Raw genomic sequence first — 24,003 nt, forward strand, 5'->3', positions numbered from 1 at the left:
TCAGTAACAAATGCTGTTTTCCGAAGCAAAATGTTTTAATTTGGGGATCTGTGTCTCAGCTCATCTTAGTTTGGCTGAAATATGAATGACGAATCACAAATAGCCTGAAGTTTTGTTGGTAATGAATTCATTACATTACGGCCATTTACCAAAGAGTTCTAGAAGAAAAGTAAGTAATAAAAAAAAAGATTTTTTTCTAACATAATTAAAAAAAGGTAAGCGGTGGTTAATTTCTTCAGCAAAGTTGCAAAGTTGCACTTTCAGAAGTTACGCAAATTTGCAGAACACAAAAACCAGCCACAGCTTACAGTTTTTAGATTCAATAAAGATATCTCTCGGTTACTTACTTTTGCCATTGAAAAACCATCCTATTTTTTTAATGACTGCAATGTACTCAATTCAGTGCAGGCATAACTTCAGATTATATGAACTTCATGTCATGTACGAACTACAACGTCATTCAAATGTCCACCAATTGGAACTACCAGAAACTGAGATACAGAGCCCCCAAATTAGGACATGTTGTATGGAAGAACAGCATTTGATTATTGAATTTGTCACTAAATATATACAAAAAAAAATGTAGTTTTTAAAATTCGTTCATATTTTGTGAAAAAATATATGACACAATATAATTTTATTGTTATGAATGTATTAACACAACACAAAAATAAACCAAAAACTTTTTATTGAATAAAAAAAGCCAAAAAGCTGTTTTATTTATTGCCTCTTGCTACGCTACATATCCTACTCGGTCTGAGATCTGCTAAAAATTGAAAGCACAAAGACCAGCATTAACGTAAAAATTAACGGAGTCGTTGACGTTAAATCAACGCCAAGCGTTAACGTTAACGTTGATCAACGGCTCCAAAAAATCAACGGAAAATTCGTTGATCGTTACAATTAACGTTAACGAATCAACGAAACGCCGTTAATCGTTGATTAACGTTAACAACCCTGGTCGTACACTACTGAAGAGGGGAAGTATTTCTAAATAATTAATGCACATACACACTCATACCACAGACAAACAGTTAAAACACAAAAATAGGTATTCCACTGAACAGCTCCATGATTTATTATCAGTTGAAACTCTCTCAATCGTATTCATCTCACGCTTCAATGGGGGAATGTTGCTTTTGTGTCAGTTTTTGTGTTTTATACAAACCTACTGTTCCAAATCTGAAGAAAAATGGTTTGCATTAAGTTGTATCACCAATCGGCAGACTCAAGTGGGCTGGTCACATAGTGTGAATGCCTGAGAAAAGATGTTGGAACTCTAGTAGGGATACTTATAGAGATGAATGAATTAATGAAACGATGTGAATCATGACCATCTCGAATTCAATAAGCGCGTACGGGAGCCCTAGCAGTTGGTGTAGGGTAGAAGCACCGGTTTTGGCCATACGCCAGTTGTAGCCATAGTGGATTATATACTGTTTTACATATCCAATCACCATGAAACCTTTTGTGTTCAGTAGATCACATTCATATTATAGAGCTACATTCATTTACTCGTCCGAATTGATTCAAAATATAAGAAAAACAATTCATTTTCCTTATAATACTAACTCCCATATACCTAATTTGGCCAGGGCACTCCTAATTTGGCCACTCTCATGAGAAATCAATGCAGTTGGCCAATTTAGGAACCGAAGTTAAATCTATGGCCGAAACTGGTTCCGTTGGCCTATATTGACCAACGGGATTTTCAAAGCGAAAAAATGGTTTTAGCTCAGTTTTGATATTATACATACATAGTATGGATTGAGGGGGCCCAGATAGCCGTAGCGGTAAACGCACAGCTATTCAGCAAGACCAAGCTGAGGGTCGTGGGTTCGAATCCCACCGATAGAGGATCTATTCGGATTGGAAATTTTCTCGACTTCCCAGGGCATAGAGTATCTTCGTACCTGCCACACGATATACGCATGCAAAAATGGTCATTGACATAGTAAGCTCTCAGTTAATAACTGTGGAAGTGCTCATAAGAACACTAAGCTGAGAAGCAGGCTCTGTCCCAGTGGGGACGTAACGCCAGAAAAGAAGAAGAAAGAAGAAGAAGTATGGATTGAAAGCTTGCATTTGACATATTTGTAGTATAAATACGGCTTCCCATTTAATTTTTATTGACAATTTCTTTTAGGCTGGCCAAACTGGTGCCCTATGCGTTTCAGGGAATATCAACGAAGGTGGAGTTCTGGAATATGGTAGGCATGAAGCTGTTCAAATGACTGAAACAAAAAAAGCAATGGTATTTACAAAAATGTACAAAATTTAATGGTACCGTCAAACGGGGTAACTTGCAACAATTTTCAACTTCAAAGCTATGTGGCTGAAAAATTTAAGGATTCAGATTAACCAAAAACAATCTGACATCCTAATCGCCACGTAAAGAATACCAAGCAGTATTTATTTTATTATAATATGGTTTCCTGGGGTCAGGAGAGACAAAAAATATGCATTTTCCATGCTACCCCTAATGTGGGGTAACATGCAACACACAGTGCTATCTAAAGGTAACTATCAAAAACTTAACCAATATCGTGTTTTTTCTACAATTACTTAATGAACAGAAACAAGTGACCTTATTCTTTGAAAACTTATTATTATTGATTGAAATATGAGTTTTTAACCTATTCAAATGTAAAATCATTTGGTATTATATTGGGTGTTTTCACGAGAAAATTCTAGCCAAACACAAGCCTTGAGGGCTAATGGAAAATTATTGAAAATTAATGAAAAATATTGCCAAAAACGGATCCATTTTGTTGCCAAAATCGGGGGGTGCCAAAAACGGAGCATGCCAAACACGGAATCCCACTGTATTTATAAAACAAGCGAGAAGCATACTTTGTCAAATTAGCAGTGTAAGGGGCCGTCCATAAATGACGTAGCATTTTTTCACTGATTTTTTACATCCCCCTCCCCCCTCGTAGCATTTCGTCACAAATGCTGGTACTCCCCCCTGGAAAATACGTAGCATATCGAGCACTTCCCCCCTATATTTTTTTTATTTGTTTTTCTTAGTGACTGGGTTGAAACAAAAAATTGGAATTGAGAAGCTCAATACAAAGTTTAATATTAATTACTGACTGAAATGAAAGGATAATCTATTCTAACAGTTTGATATACAGTAGCGCTCAAAAGTAATTTGGAAAAGTTTTAAATAAACATTTTCCTTGATTTTGGTGTCCAGTTTCTTATAGACTAAATTATATTACTATTGCTGTTCTTACCATAAAAAAAAACAAGTTTACTATAAAAAATGTGAAAAAATAAATTGATTGCATTGATGAAGCTCGTTACTGTCGAGTTAGGGTCCAATATATTTTATAATATATTGAACAAAAGTTTCGTTATATTAGAGGATTGCTTTTTAAATTATTCGTTGTTAGGAAATAGATTTCAATGAAAATGATCAAGAAAATATATTAATTTGAAATTAATCATCGTTAATATTATCCAATTTCAAATCATTTTAGCAAACAGTGGCCAGATACATAAAAGATTACACTTGAAATATTTGGAATGTTTAGAAAATTTTAGCGATTATTATACAAATACAATTATCTCTATTAGTATTTCAGTTGATTTTCATTATCGTTTCCATACTGAAATAATCTTACACAACCTATAATGAAACCGTTAAATAATAAAAATTCTTCAAATTACCGAGTTATTACCAAAATTTAATGATAGGGCAATTTTGTTAACACTCGAATCTATTATCCTCATTAATATTCGGGCTATTTCATCAAGAGCATTGATATATCAACACAAATTATGAGTTGATTGGGTGGAGATCTCCTGCAACATTGAAGGCATAATTCACGGAATAAATATCTTGCATTAAATGTAATATTTGCCAAGAAGAGCATATATTATTTTCTTGAAGAAATAAAGCCCCAAAAGAAAATATGGATAAAACAAAAACGGCTGACTCTACATCATGTTAACAAATGGCAAAAAAATGTACTCCAAGTAGTTAGAGCATTGATTTTTAATCAATTCATTAAAATTATTTTGTTTTTTTTCATAAATTTATTAATTTTGACACGAATATAATATAATATTCACATAATTATTTAAAGCTTCAAAACATCTGTTTGATTGCATTTATCAAGAAAATCTTAAGTTCAATCAAAGTTTCAATCTTGTCATATGAATGTTTTGAAGCCTAATCATAATTTTATAACCCAAGTTTATAAGTTAAATAAAAAAAGGTTCATAAAAAATAATTGTCTGCAATTTTTTTCAGCGCCTTTCTTTTTACGGACTTGATTCAAAATGCTACGTCCACTAGCTAGGACCCCTCCCTCCCCCTCGTCACACTTCGTCACAAGTTCGTAAAGACCCCCCTCCCCCCTAAAAAGCTACGTCATTTATGGACGACCCCTAATGCCAAAAATGAAAAACATATTTCATTTTCAATTCACTCTCGACTATCCCTTCTTGTTTTTGTCCTAAAACACTTTTCTTTTGTACTGTTAGTGGCCAACAAGTCCTCACCGATATTTAAAATGTCGCGACTTACACTTTCTTCAAAAAGCCATATTTTCAACATAGAGATAAGAATTCCAGAATCTCTTTACCAATTGTTCAATTTGATTCCCCCCTACACAGACCACTTGAAAACAAAAAAAGGCCTTAGAGTGATTATTAAAAAATCCCCAAAAATTAACCTTTGCATCCCTGACCTATTTTTACCACCAAATTTTCGTGATCTTTTGGCTCTAATTTCCATAATTTTTATTCCAATAGAATTTTGGCACAACACCACAACACTATTCAATTTTCGTGACCTGTACAGGGAACCTCAGTCGGACGGTCGGTTCCGGATTTATACGGATGTTCCGTGGGTCATTTGAGACATTTCCTTTGTTATTTTGCACGGATCAAACAAAACTACAGTGATACCTCCATGAGTCGATGTTCCATGACTCGATATCGACTTATGGAACCATACTAAAAACATAATTTCATGGTTACTATGATGGTCCCTAGAAGCAGCTTTCCAAAGAATTGCTGTTCCATGACTCGATATTTCCATGAGTCGATGGTCCCTTCAATATCGACTCATGGAGGTTTCACTGTATTATAGTGTAACATTGATTGGAACTGAATCTTGAATCATTAGTATATTCCAACTCTATCAACTCATTTGTAACCATTCTGGTCAGTTCCGGATTTCTTGGAAACGATTCCTGGGGCATCAGGTGGGGACCAAAATTTAATCAGCACTAACCTTACCATGCGACAAATCAATCTTTTACAGAAGAATAATACAATGCATATTAGACATGTTCACTTTTTCTAAGGTACACTTGCCACATCAAATTCCGAACTTATTTATCAAAACAAGTTATCTGTCCAAAAATGAGCCAATTTGGTAAAGTTTTAGAGGTGTATCAAATCGATTTTGTGGTTTTTTGGACCTTTCCACTGCATTACGTTCCTACCGATAAAAATCTTATTATATTTGGTATCCAATTCAACTATGTATTTCATCAGAGTATTACGAACATATCGTTCATACATCATTTTCATGTGAAAATTGTCTTTCACTGCAAAATAAGTGAAAATGTATCACTCTGTACCCTAAAATCTCATATGGTTGCCACACGAATACACCCTATGAAAACCACAGTTAGGGTAAATCGGTGTAATACCCCCCACCGGGGCAATACGCCCCTCTGAAGTTTCACGGGATTGAGGCTTCTTTTACACGTAAATATGATTACATTTCTTAACTATTCGAGAATAAATGATGTTGCGCATAAATGTTCTTTGAGAAGTATAAACAATCAATAGAAATTCTAAAAATATCGAAAATCAGGTTTTTGGCGTAAAATTATGCGTCCGATAAGCAAGCCTTGCCGCTAATGAAGTCCTTCCTTTACTATTGTACTTATTGCAAAAACTTTTACCGGAAGACGACTGCTAATGGACCCCTTTAAGCTTAGCAAGTGGTGGAATTCTCCTTGGAAACATTTCTACAACGCTGTGGACCTTTTTTCTATGGGAGGGGCATATTGCCCGGGTTGTTTTGAAATGTAAACATTGGGACGGTTTACAAAAAACATCTAGTACACTTTTTAGAAGCAACTTGGAAAGAGAAAGTTGCATGCAGAGCATGACCAACAAAATAAGCAACACATTGACGTAAAAAACTTTGGGAGTGATGCATTTACTACTGCGATAGAGCATTTTTTCCTTAAGGGGGGGCGTATTACACCTTTTTACCTTACCTATGATTTAGACGTCACATCTTTGAACCCTACAATCCATTACCATCAGGTCAAAATAGAGTTGTTGGTAAGTGTCTGAGATTATTAATTGTTATTTTTTGCCTTTCTTGAATTTACTTTTGAAAATTTGAATTTGCCAATACAGACTAATACTAAATAAAAGTGTATCAATGTACATCTAGATAAACGATCTAACGATCACATTGCCAGATGAATAGGAAATAGATGAGGGCTCTCGTAGGTTCCAGTTACCAATACAATTGAATAAAATTCTGTACCCAATAGCTTTGTAAGTTAGTTGAAGGAGCATACAATTCACACTTTTTCTCGGAATAGTTATTTTGTAGACGATCAGAGAGCATTGAAAAACATAATAAACTTGTTTTCCAACGAAAATGTACAGATCCGGTCAGTGCTCATGTACGATTAGTGGGATGAAATTGGAAAATTGGTGTATGGTAACATAGGTTATAAACTTCCGGATCCTTTGTTAGTGGTTAAATTTGTTGTGAAATCACGCGTATCGCAAGAATAATGGTTACAAATGATTATGCCAATGGAAAATAGTTCAATAATCGATTGGTTATTACCCTATTTTTGGGTTGAAAAATTGAATTTTGGACGTAAACAAACATTTTCAGTGACATTTCTTTCATTCTTCTCCAGCAACCTCTATAATGGTGGCGATATCATATTTGCCTATCGCTTCCTAAATCCGCGAGTGCTGGCAAGCGCCACCGTCCGCCGAATATCTTTGGGTCTGAGGATCAATCGATCCACAACAACAATGATAACCCTTGAGTTGCTGAACAACTTTTCCAAAGACGCCATAAAATTTTCATGCTCACTAGTGCCGCTTGGTGGCAAAATCGCGAATTTCTTGGCTCAAATAATGGTACCCATTGATCAACTGAACAATTTTGCCGAAGACGCCATCTTTCTAAGTGGTCAGGCTCCTGAAATATCTGCGAAACAAAAGATTCACGCTCACTAGCGGTACCTGGTGGTAAAATCTTGAACCTCATGATTCAAATAAAGATAGCACGCAACTTACTCAACAATTTTGCCGAAAAATCCATCTTTCTAAAGCTATCAGTAGGTAGATGCTTTCCCAAATGTGCAAATATTTGGCTAAGCATAAACCAACAGGCAAACATCGGTTTCAATACAGACAGATTCTTTGCGACATCTAACATTTGTTTGGCTTTGTATCAATCCAAGCCAAAAATTTGCCAAAGTGTACTGATAGCTCAATCGGTCAGTATCCTGCACGCAGCGAACTGGACTATCGAATTTCATACATTTTGCCTTATGAAAGGTGGAACGATTATTGCAATACGAACGCTTTATGTATCGTTTTAGCATCACTCCGAATCAAGGCGTCGATTGGCGCGTGGTGCACGCTCGGGCCTATCGATCGCAATGTTCTTGGTTCGATTCCAGGTTGCCGCGTAAAAAGTTTTTTGTTTTCAAATTCTGGTTTCATAAGGCAAATTTATGAATTTCAACCCGATTTCTTGTGGCGAATTTTCATAAGGGGTTCCTATGTTTATCGATAGTCCATTTGCCTGAGTGTGAGATATTTGCAAAACAAATGTTTTCTTCACACTAGCGCCGCCTGGTGGCGGAATTTTGAATCTTAATGATAATCGCATGTCAGCCTTTGATCTCCTAAACAACTTTGTCGATGATGGTTTTTCTACATTTGTTGTAGGGTAGAAGCACTAGATTTCACCCCCCTAAACCATGTAATCGCAGGAATAGTTAATTTCTGACTCTATTAACCAATATGAAATAATGTTATTGGGTTAATGCAACTATTCATCTATTATTTTGCGATGATCAAGCTGCAGAGTTATCCAAATTCACGTTTTACTATTGAAAAAAAGTATAAATTTTGGATTGATAGTGTGCTTTAATTTTCGTCCCCCAAATTCAATCTTCGCCACACCAATGATCTAATCTTCGCTCCCATTCATTGAAGTACAGGTTTTCGATAGTTTAATCAAGTACTTATTATCTTTCTCACTTTTCATCTTCACTGGTACTTATCCTGCCTATTTCCCCTATGTCTTTTTTTTTTTGGCATTACGTTCACCCTGAGACAGAGCCTGATTTTCAGCTTAATTTTCAAAGAGCACTTTAACAGTTATGAACTAAATGGTTTCTTTATATAAGTTGCCATTTTTACAGTCGTAAACTGTGTGGCAGGCACGATGATACTCCATGAACAAGGAAGTCAAAGAAAATTTCCAATACGAAAATATCCTGAACCGATAGGTAATCGAACTCAGACATCTACAGCATGGATTTGCTTTGTAGCCGCCTACTAACGAAGGCTATGGAAGGTCCTGATTTCCACTATGTATTGTTTTTATTATTGCAAACTAATTATTTATGCTGTTGTAGCATTTATGTGAAATATGTTATTGTTCCCAAGAAGTCGAGAAATTTCCCAACATGAAATGATCCTATGTCAGAATGTCGGAATCAGCCACGATATGTCTAAATTACCAATCCTGCACTTCGCTCACTAGGCTGACTAGAAATCTTAATACTACTATTCATCACAGTCGATTCCTGTACATTACACCATCTATTTCGTACCTTTATAATGTACATACATTAAGGAGCTTCCAATATTTTTTAAATAATTATATCAAGTACCGTAATTTCGGGTGAAATTGATTATTTTCAGCATTTTCTATAATGTTAGCAGTGCTAACAACTGAATGTGGGATAAAATTACTGCGGTAAACCCAATTAACTCATGTAAATGGTCATGGTAAAAGATCCCATATCGTTTCCATTCCATTCTTACTGAATATGGTGGGTTATTTGATTGACAATAATAAGTTCAATTTGTTCTTCGTCACAGACTATTAGTATGATAGAGCAACAAAGATCATACACTAAAATGAATTTTATTGTAGAAACTACTGAATCCATGGTAAAACTAAGAACCGCACCAACGATTTTCAACCGACTACATAAATCTGTTAACTCTTTTGAAACATAGTCAACATCATTACACAAGAAAATTTATTCGGTTTATTCAACCAGAGTTGCAGTATTGATGACTAGAAACAAACTTGATTGAACCACACTGTGCTGTACGGTAGGTGTCACGGATTGAAATGCTTTATAGTGAATGCTACTATGGACATTAGGGTGCCAATGGAATGTATGGGAAAATTTTTGCCATCGAATTTCAAAAAATGGTAGTGCTCAAAAGTTTTGTCTCCTCGAAAAAAAGTCCCCATGCAAAATTTGAGCTCAATCGGACTTCATTAAGTGGACCCCCAAAGCGGTCAATGTTTGGCTTTTTGACCCATGAAAAATCTCCCAAGGTACATGAAATTTCCGAAATCGAATTTTTTTTTGATGCCAGATGTCTTAAAAATGCATGAAACGTCGAGATCTGGTGTTATTTGGATTTTTTTTGAAAAAATCGACCTTTTGGTAAATTTTTGAGTTGGGGGAGTGAATTGAATTTGAAATGAACGATTTGAATTCAATTGCTAAGAAATTCAAGGCAATAGTATTGAAACATATTCTATATCATTGTTGTCCACTGAAAGCATATTATATGTGATATTTCATTAGGGTGGTTCATTTACTTTTTATTAGGGTGAACCGTTTTGTTGAAAAATTAAAAAAAAAGAATTTCAATTGAATATTGAAGACAATAGTATTGGAACATCTCTCACATTATCGTGAACCATTTTCTACATTTAATATGTGGTATTTTATTAGGGTGGTTCACTTATTTTCCATAAGAGTGGGCCTTTCTGTCGAAAAATCATAATTTGAATGGGATATTAAAAACAATAATATTTTATCACCTCTTTCATCATCGTAGGCCATTTCCTTCATAAAATTCGTGATATTTCATTGGGAAGGCTCACTTATATTCCATTACGGTGGTCCTTTATAAAAAGTTGAGAATTTTAATGGAATAGTATATACAAGAGTAATTAAACATCTCCTATGTCATCGTAGGCCACTGTTAACATATAATATGTGATATTTCATTAGGGTTATTGTCCTCAGTTTTGCATAAAGGTGATCATTTAATTTGTAAATTTAAAAAAAAATCTCAACTGATCTAACAAATCAACCTTGTCTGTATAGTTTTGGATCATGATTCTTTATTGGCATGCAACTCTTCGTTAAGATATTTTCATTAAGGTTTTCTTTTGAATAGTTAAAATAAAACGTTCCAATAATAATAATCAGTGAATTCAGTGAAGCACAACTCTAATTGCCATAATCAAAATATAGATAAAAAAGGAATGAAATATTTTTTGACGTATTCAAATTATGACAATAGCTTGATGGGCGACAATGAAGGGCAACAAAAGTGTTTAGATTATATTTTCAAAAGAGATTCTCAGCCTTGGGCTCCTTCATTCCCGAAACAAAAGTGCGTTGCCTTCTGCTTGCTATAGTACACGCGATTCGGTTGTGACAACGTAGGCAATTCCAGTTTTAACAATCAGTTCTCGTTTATTCTTCAAAGATGTAGCTAAAAGCACCTTACATAGAATATAAGTTATACCTAAAGTGAAGAAAATCAAATCGGTAGATTTTTGTCTATACCTAAGCGTGTTCAAAATAGAAGCTCCAAATAAATTGTATTTCAGTGGTGAATAAGAAAAGCAATTCGTGTGTCAAAAAAATTTATCAAGGCGTTTGCAAGCGTTTTTTTTTTGTTAAAAATGGAGGATATTCGGCTAGTTGGAAAATATCTACCTTTGTTCCCCGAATCTGCAAATTTCCCGACATACAGTGAAGTATTCCGGAAATTCATGTTTCATTTGCGAGCAGAGAAGCAAAAGCCTAGAGCTAGCGCCCAGTTAACAACACAAGCTTTGAAGACATCATGGAACAAAAAGCATTTGAACCATTTGATCGACGACGTGACAGTGGAACAAACAATCTTGCGATACTATGAAACTTGGAAAAGTTTGCAGAAGCACATACTAAGGATGTCGGCGAAAAAAGAAAGAGAAATGAATTCTCTCATTCATTGCGGAACTTTTTCGACATCGCGAAGAAGTATAAACCAAAAACTAAAGAGGAGTAAAAAGCATCTCAGTATTTGCAAGAACAACGAGAACAATCCACTCTTCCAACAACAACTGAGACTGGTCCAACGGAAACTATCTCATGTAGTGATTTTGAGGAGGAAGCTAATCTACAGGCAACAGAAGAGACTAATCCGCCAACTAGTGAGCAGAAAGAAGCAAGTCTACAGCAAAAGAAAACATTGACTGGCAGTGATTTTGAGTCCTCATCTCAAAACCAGAGTGAGTCCTTTACTTCGATCGGTACTATCGGCGAAGATTTACAGATACCAGGTAAGTGTGAATTGAATACATTGCAAATATGTTTTAAAATGTTTTTCATGGATTCTAATATTTTTGATTTTTATATTTTCTTCTAGGTCCTTCAAAATCATCTTCAACTCCTAAACCACAATTAAAAAACGTTATTACTGTCGATGTGGCTGCTGCTTTGGACCGCTGCAAAGTGAGTGATCGAAATGCGGTATTTCTAATTTCATCTATAGCGAAATCTTTGGGGCACGACGTTTCAACATTAGTGTTGAACAAGGAGTCCATTAGATATTCAAGAAAAAAAAAATCGTGAGCAAAAGCACCATGAGCTGAAAACAACATTTAAGCCACAGGTTAACTTAACAGTTCACTGGGATTCAAAGCTGCTTCCTAGTATATTGTCGTCCAAAGCCATCCCCAAAACTGAACGATTGGCTATAGTTGTATCTGGTGATGGCATCCGTAAGTTGTTAGCTGTTCCCCCCATCCAAAATTGAACAGGAATAGAACAAGCAGCAGCAGTTTATAATGCAGCTGTCGATTGGGGTCTTGAAGACAGGTAAGTTTTTTTAGCTTCAATTTTATTATTGATAATTTCTAAAATATAACGTTCGTTTTTTAGGGTTATGTTTACATCATTTGATACCACTGCATCAAACACTGGTCGAAAGAAATGAGCGTGTCAACATCTAAACAATATGTTTAAAAGACAGCTTATTGGACTTCCCTGTAGACATCACATACACGAGCTGTTAGTTAGGCATTCAAGGTACTGCAATTTTAAACAGCACAATCTCCAAATGTTGAGATCTTTAAGCCATTCTGGTTTGAATGATGCGTTCGTTAAATCATCAATAACAACAACACAATCTCAATATCAATCTCATCGTATTGTGTTTGTTTGACGAAAAGTTGGATGTAGCAGATAAAAAAGAATTATGGAAGCCTTACATACATCAGGAAAATACTTTGTTTAATTTGTTGTACCGATATTATTGTTTTTCTAACTATATTTTGATTTTCAGATACCCAAAAAAATGTACCTGCTAAATCCATAATCGAATCAAACGACGTTTCAACACTCGAGCTACACTCGTTTGTACAAGGATGTCAGGATACTAAAAAAATGTTCCATGCTCTAGAGATTCCGGAATCCTTGTTGGAAACTGATATTACGCAGTGGAATTGCAAAAAAGAATATGAAGATACCAAAAGACGTATTCAAAGTTTGGAAGTAGTAAATGACAATGCGGAATGAGGTATTAATTATAACATATAATTCGAAATTGTCAACCGATGAAAATCAGAAACAGTTTATTTTGTAATTAGTCGAAGAACATCGAAAAATGTACAAAAGTCCAAACAAATCAGATGTAATTTAGGGAATATATGCGATGTAATGTACCAAAAACAACCAACATGATATATTTTTTAATATCACAATTCCTTTCCTCTCCCTTTCGTTGCTTACCTTATTGCTACTACAACCATTGCAAAATCTAACAGTTCCCCATCTTAAGGGCCCCGGAGTTACAGTTCAGAGCCTTCTCACCAATCACTCTGATTTTTTTTATCTGAGCTTGCACAGATGGTGCAAAACTGGATTGGAAAGGTCACTGAGGCTCAATGCTTGATCTCTGAGATGAGTGCATCTGAAATCACGAAGTAGCAAGCGGATTTTGTATGAGACGAGGACTCCGAACTGGTTCAGCTTAGTGAAGTGTTGCATTCCGAATGAAAATCACGCAAAACTTTTCAAAAGGACCTTTCTAACAATGAGAGGCTTTCTAGAAAACTCTTTTGTTGTTAACTAAGTAACTTTTACATTTTTCGTCGAACATTACGCAAATATTATGTAGTAGTCCACACCATAATCTTTCGGTCTGTAGATATTAAGGTTGAAATTTTTACAATGACACCATAATTAAGGAAAGTAGACGAGACTTTTGCGAGAAATCATGGTTTCAAACTATACGAAAAATGATGCACCCTAATGGAAAATGAGAGAAACTCCCTAATTAAATATGTTAACAGTGTCCTACGATAATGTCGCATATCAAGTGGAACTGGAGGCGCATGAATTCAGAGGAATTAAAAGCCTCTCCAAACAAAAATGAAGACAACGGCCTACGATTATAAAAGAGGTGTTAAAATACTATTGTGCTAAAAAAAGGATCAAATTCAAAATTTCTTGTTTTTTTTTTAATTTTCGGCAAACACCAATGGAAAATAAGTGAGTCACCCTAATAAAATATCACGAATCTAATGAAGGAAATGCCCTACGATGATGAAAGAGGTGATAAAATACTATTGTTTTAAATATCCCATTCAAATTATGATTTTTCGACAGAAAGGCCCACCCTAATGAAAAATAAGTGAACCACCCTAATAAAATACCACATATTAAATGTAGAAAATGGCTTACGATAATGTGAGAGATGTTTCAATACTATTGTCTTCAATATTCAATTAAAATTCATCGCATGGAAGTCGAAAGGTTAAAGTCATCATAATTTAGTTTTAATGGACTGGCATTTGCTCGAAGTTTGATGCCATATTTCACTTAAATTTTCAACAAAATCGTGACAATTTTTTTCGGAATTTGAGACAAAACAGTAAGACAGTATGTTTGGTTCTCCAGATTTGTCTCTGAAAATTCGTGGTGTGGATTTGAATGCTAAATGTTTTGAAACCTTCAGCTATAAGATAAAATCAGGATGACAAACATTTTTCGTTAAACCAATAAAATCGAAAGAAACCCTACAGAGTGAAAGTCGTCCGATTGAACCAGACAGTTTGGCACCTCGTAAAAGTCATTCCTTCAGCGGCAAAAGCCAAAAAGGATACAGTCATAAACCGTTTGCAGCGACTCCGTGACCGACATATGGATCATATCAAATTTCCCTGTATGCGCATCCAGCAAAATTCAAAACTATTACTCTCTAGCTTCTGCTGCCGAACGAAGATGCACCACATGCACCCAAATCATTTCGGCATTCCTCTGTCTTCCGAGCCCAGCCCATATGAATGAATGTGTGTTATTCTAGGACAACCGGCTGTAGTAACTGGAAACTATGAAAATTTACATTTTCCGCTGCAGGATCGGCGATCGGATTTCAGGATCGCTCTTAGCCCTGGATGATGGTGGTTGCACGGGTGATAAACCAGGAAATTTTACGCGACGCTGAACCCGCCAGACAGAGTGGCGCGGCGGATGCGCCTAAAGATCTCGAACTAATTGAGACAATTAACTGTGAAATGAGAAAATTTTTCTATACGTTTTGGCGGATGCTATGAAGACCATTGTTTTATGAGCGTTGCTTTATAGCACCCTGGAAGTAATTTATAAAACTCAAATTGTTACTTGGCCCGTTATTCTTCGGAACTAGACGTCGATTGTGATACGTTTGGATTGGCGTGGCATAGCCTAGAATACTATTTCACAAGTAACGTCTTTTTGATTCGAATATTCTAACTTTTGGCCTAGTTTTCTCTCCGACGAACATCAAAAGGCTGAAATCAAAACTGTTTGTAAACATTATGATTGAGATTTTCCGCCTCAATTCAAACACCCAGTGATAGAGGAAATTGTATTGTTTTTGGACCAGAATGCGGGGGATCAACGCGAGAAATCATTTCAATTTGTTGTTTTCCCGTTTTGCGGCGCTAATAAAAGTGTAACATTTGATATCTAACTCGGCCGCTCTTTCCCATTCTCTGCTTGGGCGCCGAATTCATCAAGAATCCGTCCATCTCCAGTTGCTTCCTCCATCGATGGGCGACGGTATGGAAACATTTGTTTCATTTTAATTAGTGGTTTTCTTATTTTGGGGAAATGGCCATCAAAGCGAGAATCAGAATACGCGGATGATTGAGGCCCTCGGGGCCAATAAAAATCAATCTGATTATTTTGTTTCTCGCTGGAGGCGATGCGCTTTCGATATACATTGATGCCACAGTGTGATATTAGCCATACGGCGTGGTTTCGGATTTGCACCGAATCACCGGATGGGAAGATTAGTTAGAATGAGAGAAAATTATTCTGATTGACTTGCTGAAACTGGAAGAAGTTTGCAAATTTCAATAATAATCTGAAATGCAGGAAATCGGTTATACAGCACCATTCTCACTATAATGTAATTACACGGCCCGATAAAGCATGTAAGCCGTTACCTACCACACGTACATTGACCTACCGGAAAGATATTTTCCATGATAGATAGGTCACTGACGTAATAGGAGGCGGTCCCTATTCTTGGCACTTTTGATTCACTTCGGCAGTGGGATGTTTTGAAAGTTACTGAGCTCATATTTGGCCACAACACGTGTCGTATTGAAGTGCTTCTTATTGCAAGGTTTCAGGCAATTCGGCCGAGGAAAACCCCCATGCCAAAGTGGATCATGGAAGTGCTCAATTACATCATATTGGATTGTAATCACCATTCGGCGGAACAGCGATCAATTCTAACATTTAGTAGCTCACCCGTGAGGCCAGTTAAATTTTTATTTGACGTTTGTGCACTATTGTCACCTAGTTCCTAATTAACCGAACACAGTATTTTAAATTAAAAGTTATTCTAGGTGTCATTCACGAAACGCGACGCGAGACAAGATATAACACTTATAGTCAGAGCATTTTAGGGGCCCCCACAAATTTTGGTTCATCACATAAAATATTTGTTTTAGCACTTTAAAGTTAACTTGTAACCAATGAGATCAAAAGATGTGGAGATTTTAAGACATAATGCAATAATGGGTTACGACTTTGCCTTCACTTTTCTGTTTTTAATGGTGGATTGTTGCAGAAAATTCATAAAACATGCTGTAATTCTAATGTAATTGATAATGAGGAATAATACGGACGTTTCAAGTTATACTGTTTCATATGGTATGCCCTCTTCAGCATCTAATCCAATTTCTCTCGCCGTTCCCTTACGGTACCTATCCATCTAGTTTTCATTGCTTTCTTCTCCTTGCTCCTTACTTTGAGCAAAATCAGACCGATATACCGGTAAACAAATCTATATAAATGAAAATGGAATGGTGTTTGTATGTCACGAAATGGCTTCCGAACGGGTAAAAGGATTTGAATGATTATTTTTCGGTTCTGTTCGTCAAGGGTTCCGACGTGTTTGTGTGCATAAGAAAAAACCCGGATTTTCAACAGGAAAGTCTGGAACGAGCGTGAACGGAACTGTCATTTTGTATGGGCCAATCCACAGCGTTTTTCAACAGCCTACTTGATAGCAAGACGAAGTTTGCCGGGACCACTAGTTCAATATAATTATCACGATCGATACCTTTGTATGTAAAATATGGCGTAAACACAAAAGTTCGTACATCGAAAGCAAAGAACAAGATTTTTTTGTGATAAAATATGTGTACTGGACCGTAAGTAAAACTATTGGAATATAATGAAGTAAATAACTCATACACGCAAAGAATTATCAGCTATTCAAAATAATGATATTGTTTGTTGTTTCAAAAAAAAAAAAAAATGCAATTCAATACAACTGGATGTACTGAGTTGAAATAATTTTGATTTTTTTTAAATCAACAATAATCTACATCACTTTGAATGTAACAGCCATTCATGTCAATGATAATTCTTGTTGTTCCAAATGTTCAGTTTTGCTCAATGCAAAATATTGAAAATGTGGCACGCCATTGTTTTTTTTTTGTGAAGTGAAAACGTGTTCAATAAGCCTAACATACCGGGTATATAGAAGTAAGTTTGTTCATTGTTTCTCGATTTTGTTTACATATTTTATTAAAATCTTTCTTAGTTATAGTCCACCCACAAATATTGTGAATGGAAACAAATTTGAAGAAGGATTGTGAAGGTAATTCCGTCTATTTGTGTTCCATTAAACCATATAAATAATGAAACACATATTTGTTTCAGGTGTAGTCATCAGCAATCTGAATGCTAAATAAGACAATTTGAGCCAATCACTTTAACATGTTATACATGCGGAAATATGTGATGTAGTAACGTTTTTTTTTCGTTAAAATGTTATTTTTTAGAAAAATAATAAAAATTTTCGAAGTTTTAAACAAATAGAAATGTCAAATAATGCAAATGGCTTTACTATTTAAACCAATAAAATAATCTTTGATTCAAAAAATAACATTGCGTTGTTTCAAAAACAAAATTTTAGTTTCAAATAGAAAAATTTGTTTTATAGGCACTCTGTGCTTGTGGCCACTACTGTGCCGGAATCAGTTGATCTGTAGCTTCTTTACCGATACAGATCTATTTTCAACTTACTTATATTTACATCGACTTTTCACTCTCTCCTACTCTTTTACTCTCACACCGAGCAGGTAGGAGAGAGCTCTGCTGTTAGTCCAATCGAGTCGTTAGAGGCATGCTGCCTGCGAAGAGGGTCAGTTTGTCTCAGTCACCATCTGATACTGACGGAGGATGGATGTGCTCCCCAAAGCACGGTCCTCCGTGAGGCGTCTTCTGGTGGCTGGACGGGTTTTTTTGTGGAGGGGTGGGAATCGAACCCATGACCTTCCGCTTATGAAGCGAAAGCGTAACCTCAAGGCTACAGACCTCCCTAATTCTCAAACATTTGAATATACTCAAATTGAAATAAAAAATATGCCAAACTAAATCTATTTCTCAAAACAAGGAGCGGTGAGATACTATGTTTTGAAATTTTTTGAATCAATTATATCTAAAAGGCTTGAAAAAAGTACAAAATTCAAATAAAATTTATGAAAGCTTCAAGGCAGTTTGAAGCTGAGAATCTTAATATCGTAAAACGGGATAACATTGATCAGCAGGGTCGGAATGTTTCCCCTAGTAAGAAGCTCAAAATATATTCAATGCATGAGTTCATGAAGTTGATTTTCTTATATTCCTGAAGTAATAAAAATGAAGTTATTGTAAAAATTGGGTTTTGTTCACGGGTTGGGTTTTTTTATCAACTTTGACAGCGTCCATTTATTACGTAACGCTAAAATTGGAAATTTTTGACCCCCTCCCCCCCTCCGTAACGCTTTTTGTATGAAAATTTTTAAATTTTAGTATGAACCGTAACGCTTGAGCCTACTCCCCCCCTCCCCCTAGAGCGTTACATAATTTGTGGATGCCGCCTTTCTGAAACCATGAATTCCATGATTATGGATGACACTACCAAAGATTCATGTCCCACGTGAGTTCTTGAAGTGATATAAGCAAGGAAAATTAGATTTTTACTAAAAATGATTCCGTTGTCAAAATTTTCACACGGATGCCACAGAATTGCCTTTATGAAGAACGCAGAATTCCCTTAGGAAATGAGGAATATTCCGCGGTTTAAATTCAAATTCAAAATAAATCAAGAAGTAAATGATTTATAAGAAGTCTTCATATTTGGCTTTAGAAATTTCCAGAAAACAAAGTACAGCAATGGGTGTTAGTATTTGTTTTAAAAATATAAAACTTGCAACATTTGCATTTTACATAAAATTATTTAACCCTCTCTCTCCCATAGTAGCTTCAAAGCTCCATTAATTTTCAACGAACTTAAGACAAACCGATCCAGATGAATACTATGTAAGAGTTATTAGAATGTGATTCTATACTAATATAAATATATACGTTTACAAAATGTCAAACCATTTTTGAAAAACTTAGACCATTTGCAATATTGTTTGTTCAAGCACTTTTCATAAAAACGCTTTTTTCGTAAAGAAATAGTCGATTAAAGGCGAGTTTTATATGTTTAAAATAAATACTGCCACCCATAGCTCGTGACCGTATACCATATTTTGTTTTTTGAAAGATTTGAGCATGTTTAAAAAAAAGTTTTATGCTTTAGCTGATATGGGGTAACATTGATCACCCATATAAACAACGTTCGATAATATTGAAAATGTTGTTACTTACTTGAGTCATGGCCTCTAAATCCGAATATGAAGGCCAAACTCTTACAAGTCATTTACTTTATGAGTTATTTTAAAATTAAAAACACTTCGAACCGCTGAACACGCCTAAAGTTAGGCAATTTCTTAAGGGAATTCTACATTCTTAACAGTAATTCGTTAATGTTGCCTAACAGAACGTACTTATGAAGGTTTTGACAACGGAATCATTTTTGGCCATGCTATTTTTAGTGAGAACAGTATTTTCCTCGATCATATCGATTGTAGAACTTATGCGAGACATGAATCTTCGGTAGTGTAATCCTTAACTATTGAAATCATTGTTTCGCAAACTTGACAAATTTACGCATAAAGTTAACGCAATTTTCGCAAAAATCTTAATTTTTATTAGCTTATGGATATAAGACAGAGAAGCAACATTCAAGCTTTGAAAATGTTCCATCAGTAAATGATGATACCAACTAATAATGAGTCATTCCGATCAATAACGATAAGGAAAAAAATACCATCAATCCACCTACCATTCGATAGATATGTTATCACAGTAACCTTTCCGTGAATTTGAAAATGTTTCATCGCCGGAAATTCTAGTATGCAGGGTGTGAGCCATTTTCAAGGGATATTACCATGATTGAAAATATTTTTGTATGGTGAATCATTCATCATTCATAAACAAATCAAACATCAATAAGGTTTACATGAGGAACTGAATAGATAAAATATTTCATGCGAATTTGATGGCTTTTCATTGAGAATAGAAGTTATAGAATAGTTCAACACAACAAATTCTAAAAAAAGAGGAATATTTTTTTTCGTCTCCTCTATGGTTAATTCTGTGATTTTTTTTCGGCCTTATGAAACACAAATAATATTCAGTGATACCTCCATGAGTCGATGTTCCATGACTCGATATCGACTCATGGAACCATACTAAAAACATAATTTCATGGTTACTATGATGGTCCCTAGAAGCAGCTTTCCAAAGAATTGCTGTTCCATAACTCGATATTTCCATGAGTCGATGGTCCCTTCAATATCGACTAATCGAGGTTTCACTGTATTGCTATTTTTTCCTAATAAGGCCGGAAATAATGAAATTTTACTTTTGTCACTCTCCCACCAAATTTACCAAAAAGCCTGAAGTAAAGAATAAATAAAACAAGGTTTACATTATTTTTAGTGCCAAAAACGAAATCCCACTGTACTATGGTTCATGCATACTTTCCTTGCAGTCCATAAGGGTAACTAAGAACATGGGGCAAGTAGGCCTAGAATGACAATATATTTCATACTGCAAATTTTCTTCAACTTTATTTAAATATACCTTATGGTAAATTTTGACAAACGGAAATATATACCAATTAACTTTGATTTTAAACAAAATCAAGCCAAATGATATTAAGTTGCAACAAAGTGAAAATTTTTCTCAGTGCTCTGAAAATTTTTAATAGCTTGAACACAATTTTGATTTTTCTCAACTTAAATATTTTGAAAGGCTGGAGATCATATGAGCTGTAGTCAAAAATCTGAGATTTCCGCATTACAACATCAATGCAACGGCAAACTTTTTCTTACTAATACCATTTAAAAAATTACAGATGGATCAAATGAAAACAAACGAAAAATTATGACGCGATTATTGTTTAACACATTTGGATTTGACAGGTTTATGTGACAAAACGTGATTTTTTAGCATATGATAATTGGAGATTTTAGATTTGTTCTGGCCTACACCCGATTCTGTTTTTGCACGGGGAATGCGTACCGCGCCAAAAAAAGTTTTCAGTTCAAAAATTCAAAAACCGTGCAAAAAAAAGTAACACAATTTCTCGACGTTTCATGCAAAAACAAAGTTTTGGCGGAAAAAATTGTATTGAAACTTTTTTTGTACGTGCAAAAACAGAATCGTAATTTTAAAAGTATTATTTGACAACTTCGATCGACTAAACGGCGAAGTGCTCGAATGGTATTTTCAAAGATGATAATTTTTTTATGTTTTTCGATTTTTATTACAATTTCTAAGTCTTATTTGAATCCCAAACAAGAGTGGTCAAAATAGCACCGAACAAGTTTCTGTTTTAAATATATACACTACCCACCATAAGTGCGGAATCGCGTATTGCAACACTCATATTCTTTCTGTCCAAATCTTTAGCTTTCATTTCGTCCAAAATGATTGAAAATTGGTCAAACGGTTCAAAAGTTATATTTTTTTTAAATAAAAATTTTGCAAAATCGCGATTTTGGAAATGGTCACCAAAGACAAATTAAAGACCTCCATGTCCCTTGCAGTTGCCCAAAATTTTATGGCTCATAAGGTAATCTAGAATGCCGTTCAAAGTGTACTGCGATCTGTCAAACTTGGGTACCTTTTGCACTACCGAGGGACCAAATGCAGTACTAGAAGTGATACCCAATCTGAGCCCGAGTGTGACGGACCTGGTCACCCTAATAAAAAAATTCAAAAACACGTGTATCCTTATTTTGGATTAGGAACAAAATAGCAAATTTTCACGGAATTCGGTGACCCACTAGATCGGTTTTTCATGGAATGGCTGTATAATAATATGCTGTCAATCTCATTGTAGGAATTATTAGAAGAGCAAAAGATAATATAAAAGAAAAAGAAAGAACATTGAATAGATTCAAATAAGTGAAAGGCGAAGTAAATGGCTTTTGAATCGAAGTAGGCTGTTAAGAAAAAATCAAATTTCGAGACTCAGTTTGTTGGTTTGTTTGACAGTATGAAACGTGTTTCAATAGAACCCGTGTGTTGTGAGTTTTGTGAAAAAGAAATGGCCGGTCTCTAAACTTTTATAATTGCTTATCTATCCTAGTTTTTTTTTTTAATTAAAGTTACACTACTGATCAGGACTGATTATGATATATGTAACTCACCGTAAATCATATTCCTGCTCGCCATCTTGGACCGCTGCACCCCTTTTAGTTGCTGACTATAGATCTGCTTCTGTATGATCAGTTCTTCCATGTTCAACACTTTCCCGCCACTTGAAACTGTCGTCGATTCACTTCCCAGTCCCCCATTAACTCCCCCACCCATCACAGTCTGCTGCTGTTGTCTCCTCAGGGCCACCTGTGCGGCCATAATCCTTTGGCGCTGCACCACCAGCAAACAACTCTGACAACAGCATTCTCTCCAACGGCACAACTTTTTATGTCCCCGAAGACACGAAATTACCCCATGGTTCCGACAGCGGGCACATTTGGGCGTTCGCAGGTGCTGCCGGATTGTCCCCGTTGGCATCGACGTCGAACAGGACGAAGATGGTTCCGGTGTGCAAACGTCGTCGTCGTGATCTCCGAAGTCCACCTCGCGTCCAAGACGATCCATCATTGTACAATGGGGAAAGTGGATTAGCTTATAGAACTGCCCTTTTAACACTAATGGTTTTATTGTAATTTTATAGATCAATTATTGGTTTTAAAACAGTTATAAGACCATGCCAAAATCTTGAATGCTTCTTCGCTTGAAACGGAAACACAACCGCGCGGTAAGACGATATGAGGATTATTGAAAACGCGTGGCGATGAATTGGTGCAGTTCATGGTGAAAGCGCCAAGCATCCCACAGCATAGCAGAGGTTCCCAATCTGTTTAAAGATCGTGGCGCCTTTTCGGCGTGGTGCATCAGTATAGAAAACACAGAAGGGAAAACGCTTTTTCATTTATAACTTGAATGTTTTTGTATATTTGGCCGGTGGTTAGGAAGATAGATTTTAGTATTCTAAAAATATGATAAGGACAATTTTAGTTTTTTCCATGCAATTTTAATACAGACGTTTTATCAAACAGATAAGTTCCATAATTACAAAAAAATAATTCAAATATTTCATTCCGAATGCCTGTATTAAAGTTCGACCTAAGTGAAACAATCAATGTTCTATGTTAAACTAAAAAAGTATAAAAGAAATAAATACCACGCAGTGAACCATCATCAATTGGCCTGCTGAACAAACTAGTGTCAAAGTCCATAATCATTTTTAGTTATAACAACTATTTATAAAAATGTTTGTATGCAGGGTAACTTGCAACACTTAGTCTCCAAAAAATAGGGTCCTATTACCAAAAGAGTAAATCATCGATCATCTACAAACACCCATTAAAAATTTCGGTAAGTTACGATAAAAGACTTTGATAACTAACCGCCTCATTTTCCCATATAAAAATATTTCAATAAATTTCTTACAAATAGGTAATCAAAATGCTCTTGTACTGGTTCGTTTGTTCTAAATACATAAATAACAATACTTGACCTTCCTTAACCAAGTGGTTAGAGTCCGCGGCTACAAAGAAAAGCCATGCTGAAGGTGTCTGGGTTCGATTCCCGGTCGCTCCAGGATCTTTTCGTAATGCAAATTTCCTTGACATCCCAGGGCATAGGGTATCATCGTACATGCCACTCGATATACGAATGCGAAAATGGCAACTTTGGCAAAATAAAGCTCTCAGTTAATAACTGTGGAAGTGCTCATACAAAAACACTAAGCTGAGAAGCAGGCTCTGTCCCAGTG

General features: G+C 35.5%; 1 protein-coding gene across 1 annotated transcript in view; it reads right to left on the bottom strand.

Annotated features, from left to right (window-relative positions):
* The window catches only part of LOC110678717 (doublesex- and mab-3-related transcription factor 2), a 29,508-nt gene extending 5,715 nt beyond the window's left edge, over nt 1-23,793 (bottom strand). Inside the window, exon 1 of the mRNA XM_021851975.1 lies at nt 22,370-23,793. Within this exon, the coding sequence (XP_021707667.1) occupies nt 22,370-22,826 (457 nt within the window). The 5' untranslated portion in view covers nt 22,827-23,793. The remainder of the gene's footprint in view (nt 1-22,369) is intronic.
* Nucleotides 23,794-24,003: the final 210 nt, after the last annotated feature.

This window comes from Aedes aegypti, chromosome 1, assembly GCF_002204515.2.
Source record: "Aedes aegypti strain LVP_AGWG chromosome 1, AaegL5.0 Primary Assembly, whole genome shotgun sequence".
NCBI lineage: Eukaryota > Metazoa > Arthropoda > Insecta > Diptera > Culicidae > Aedes > Aedes aegypti.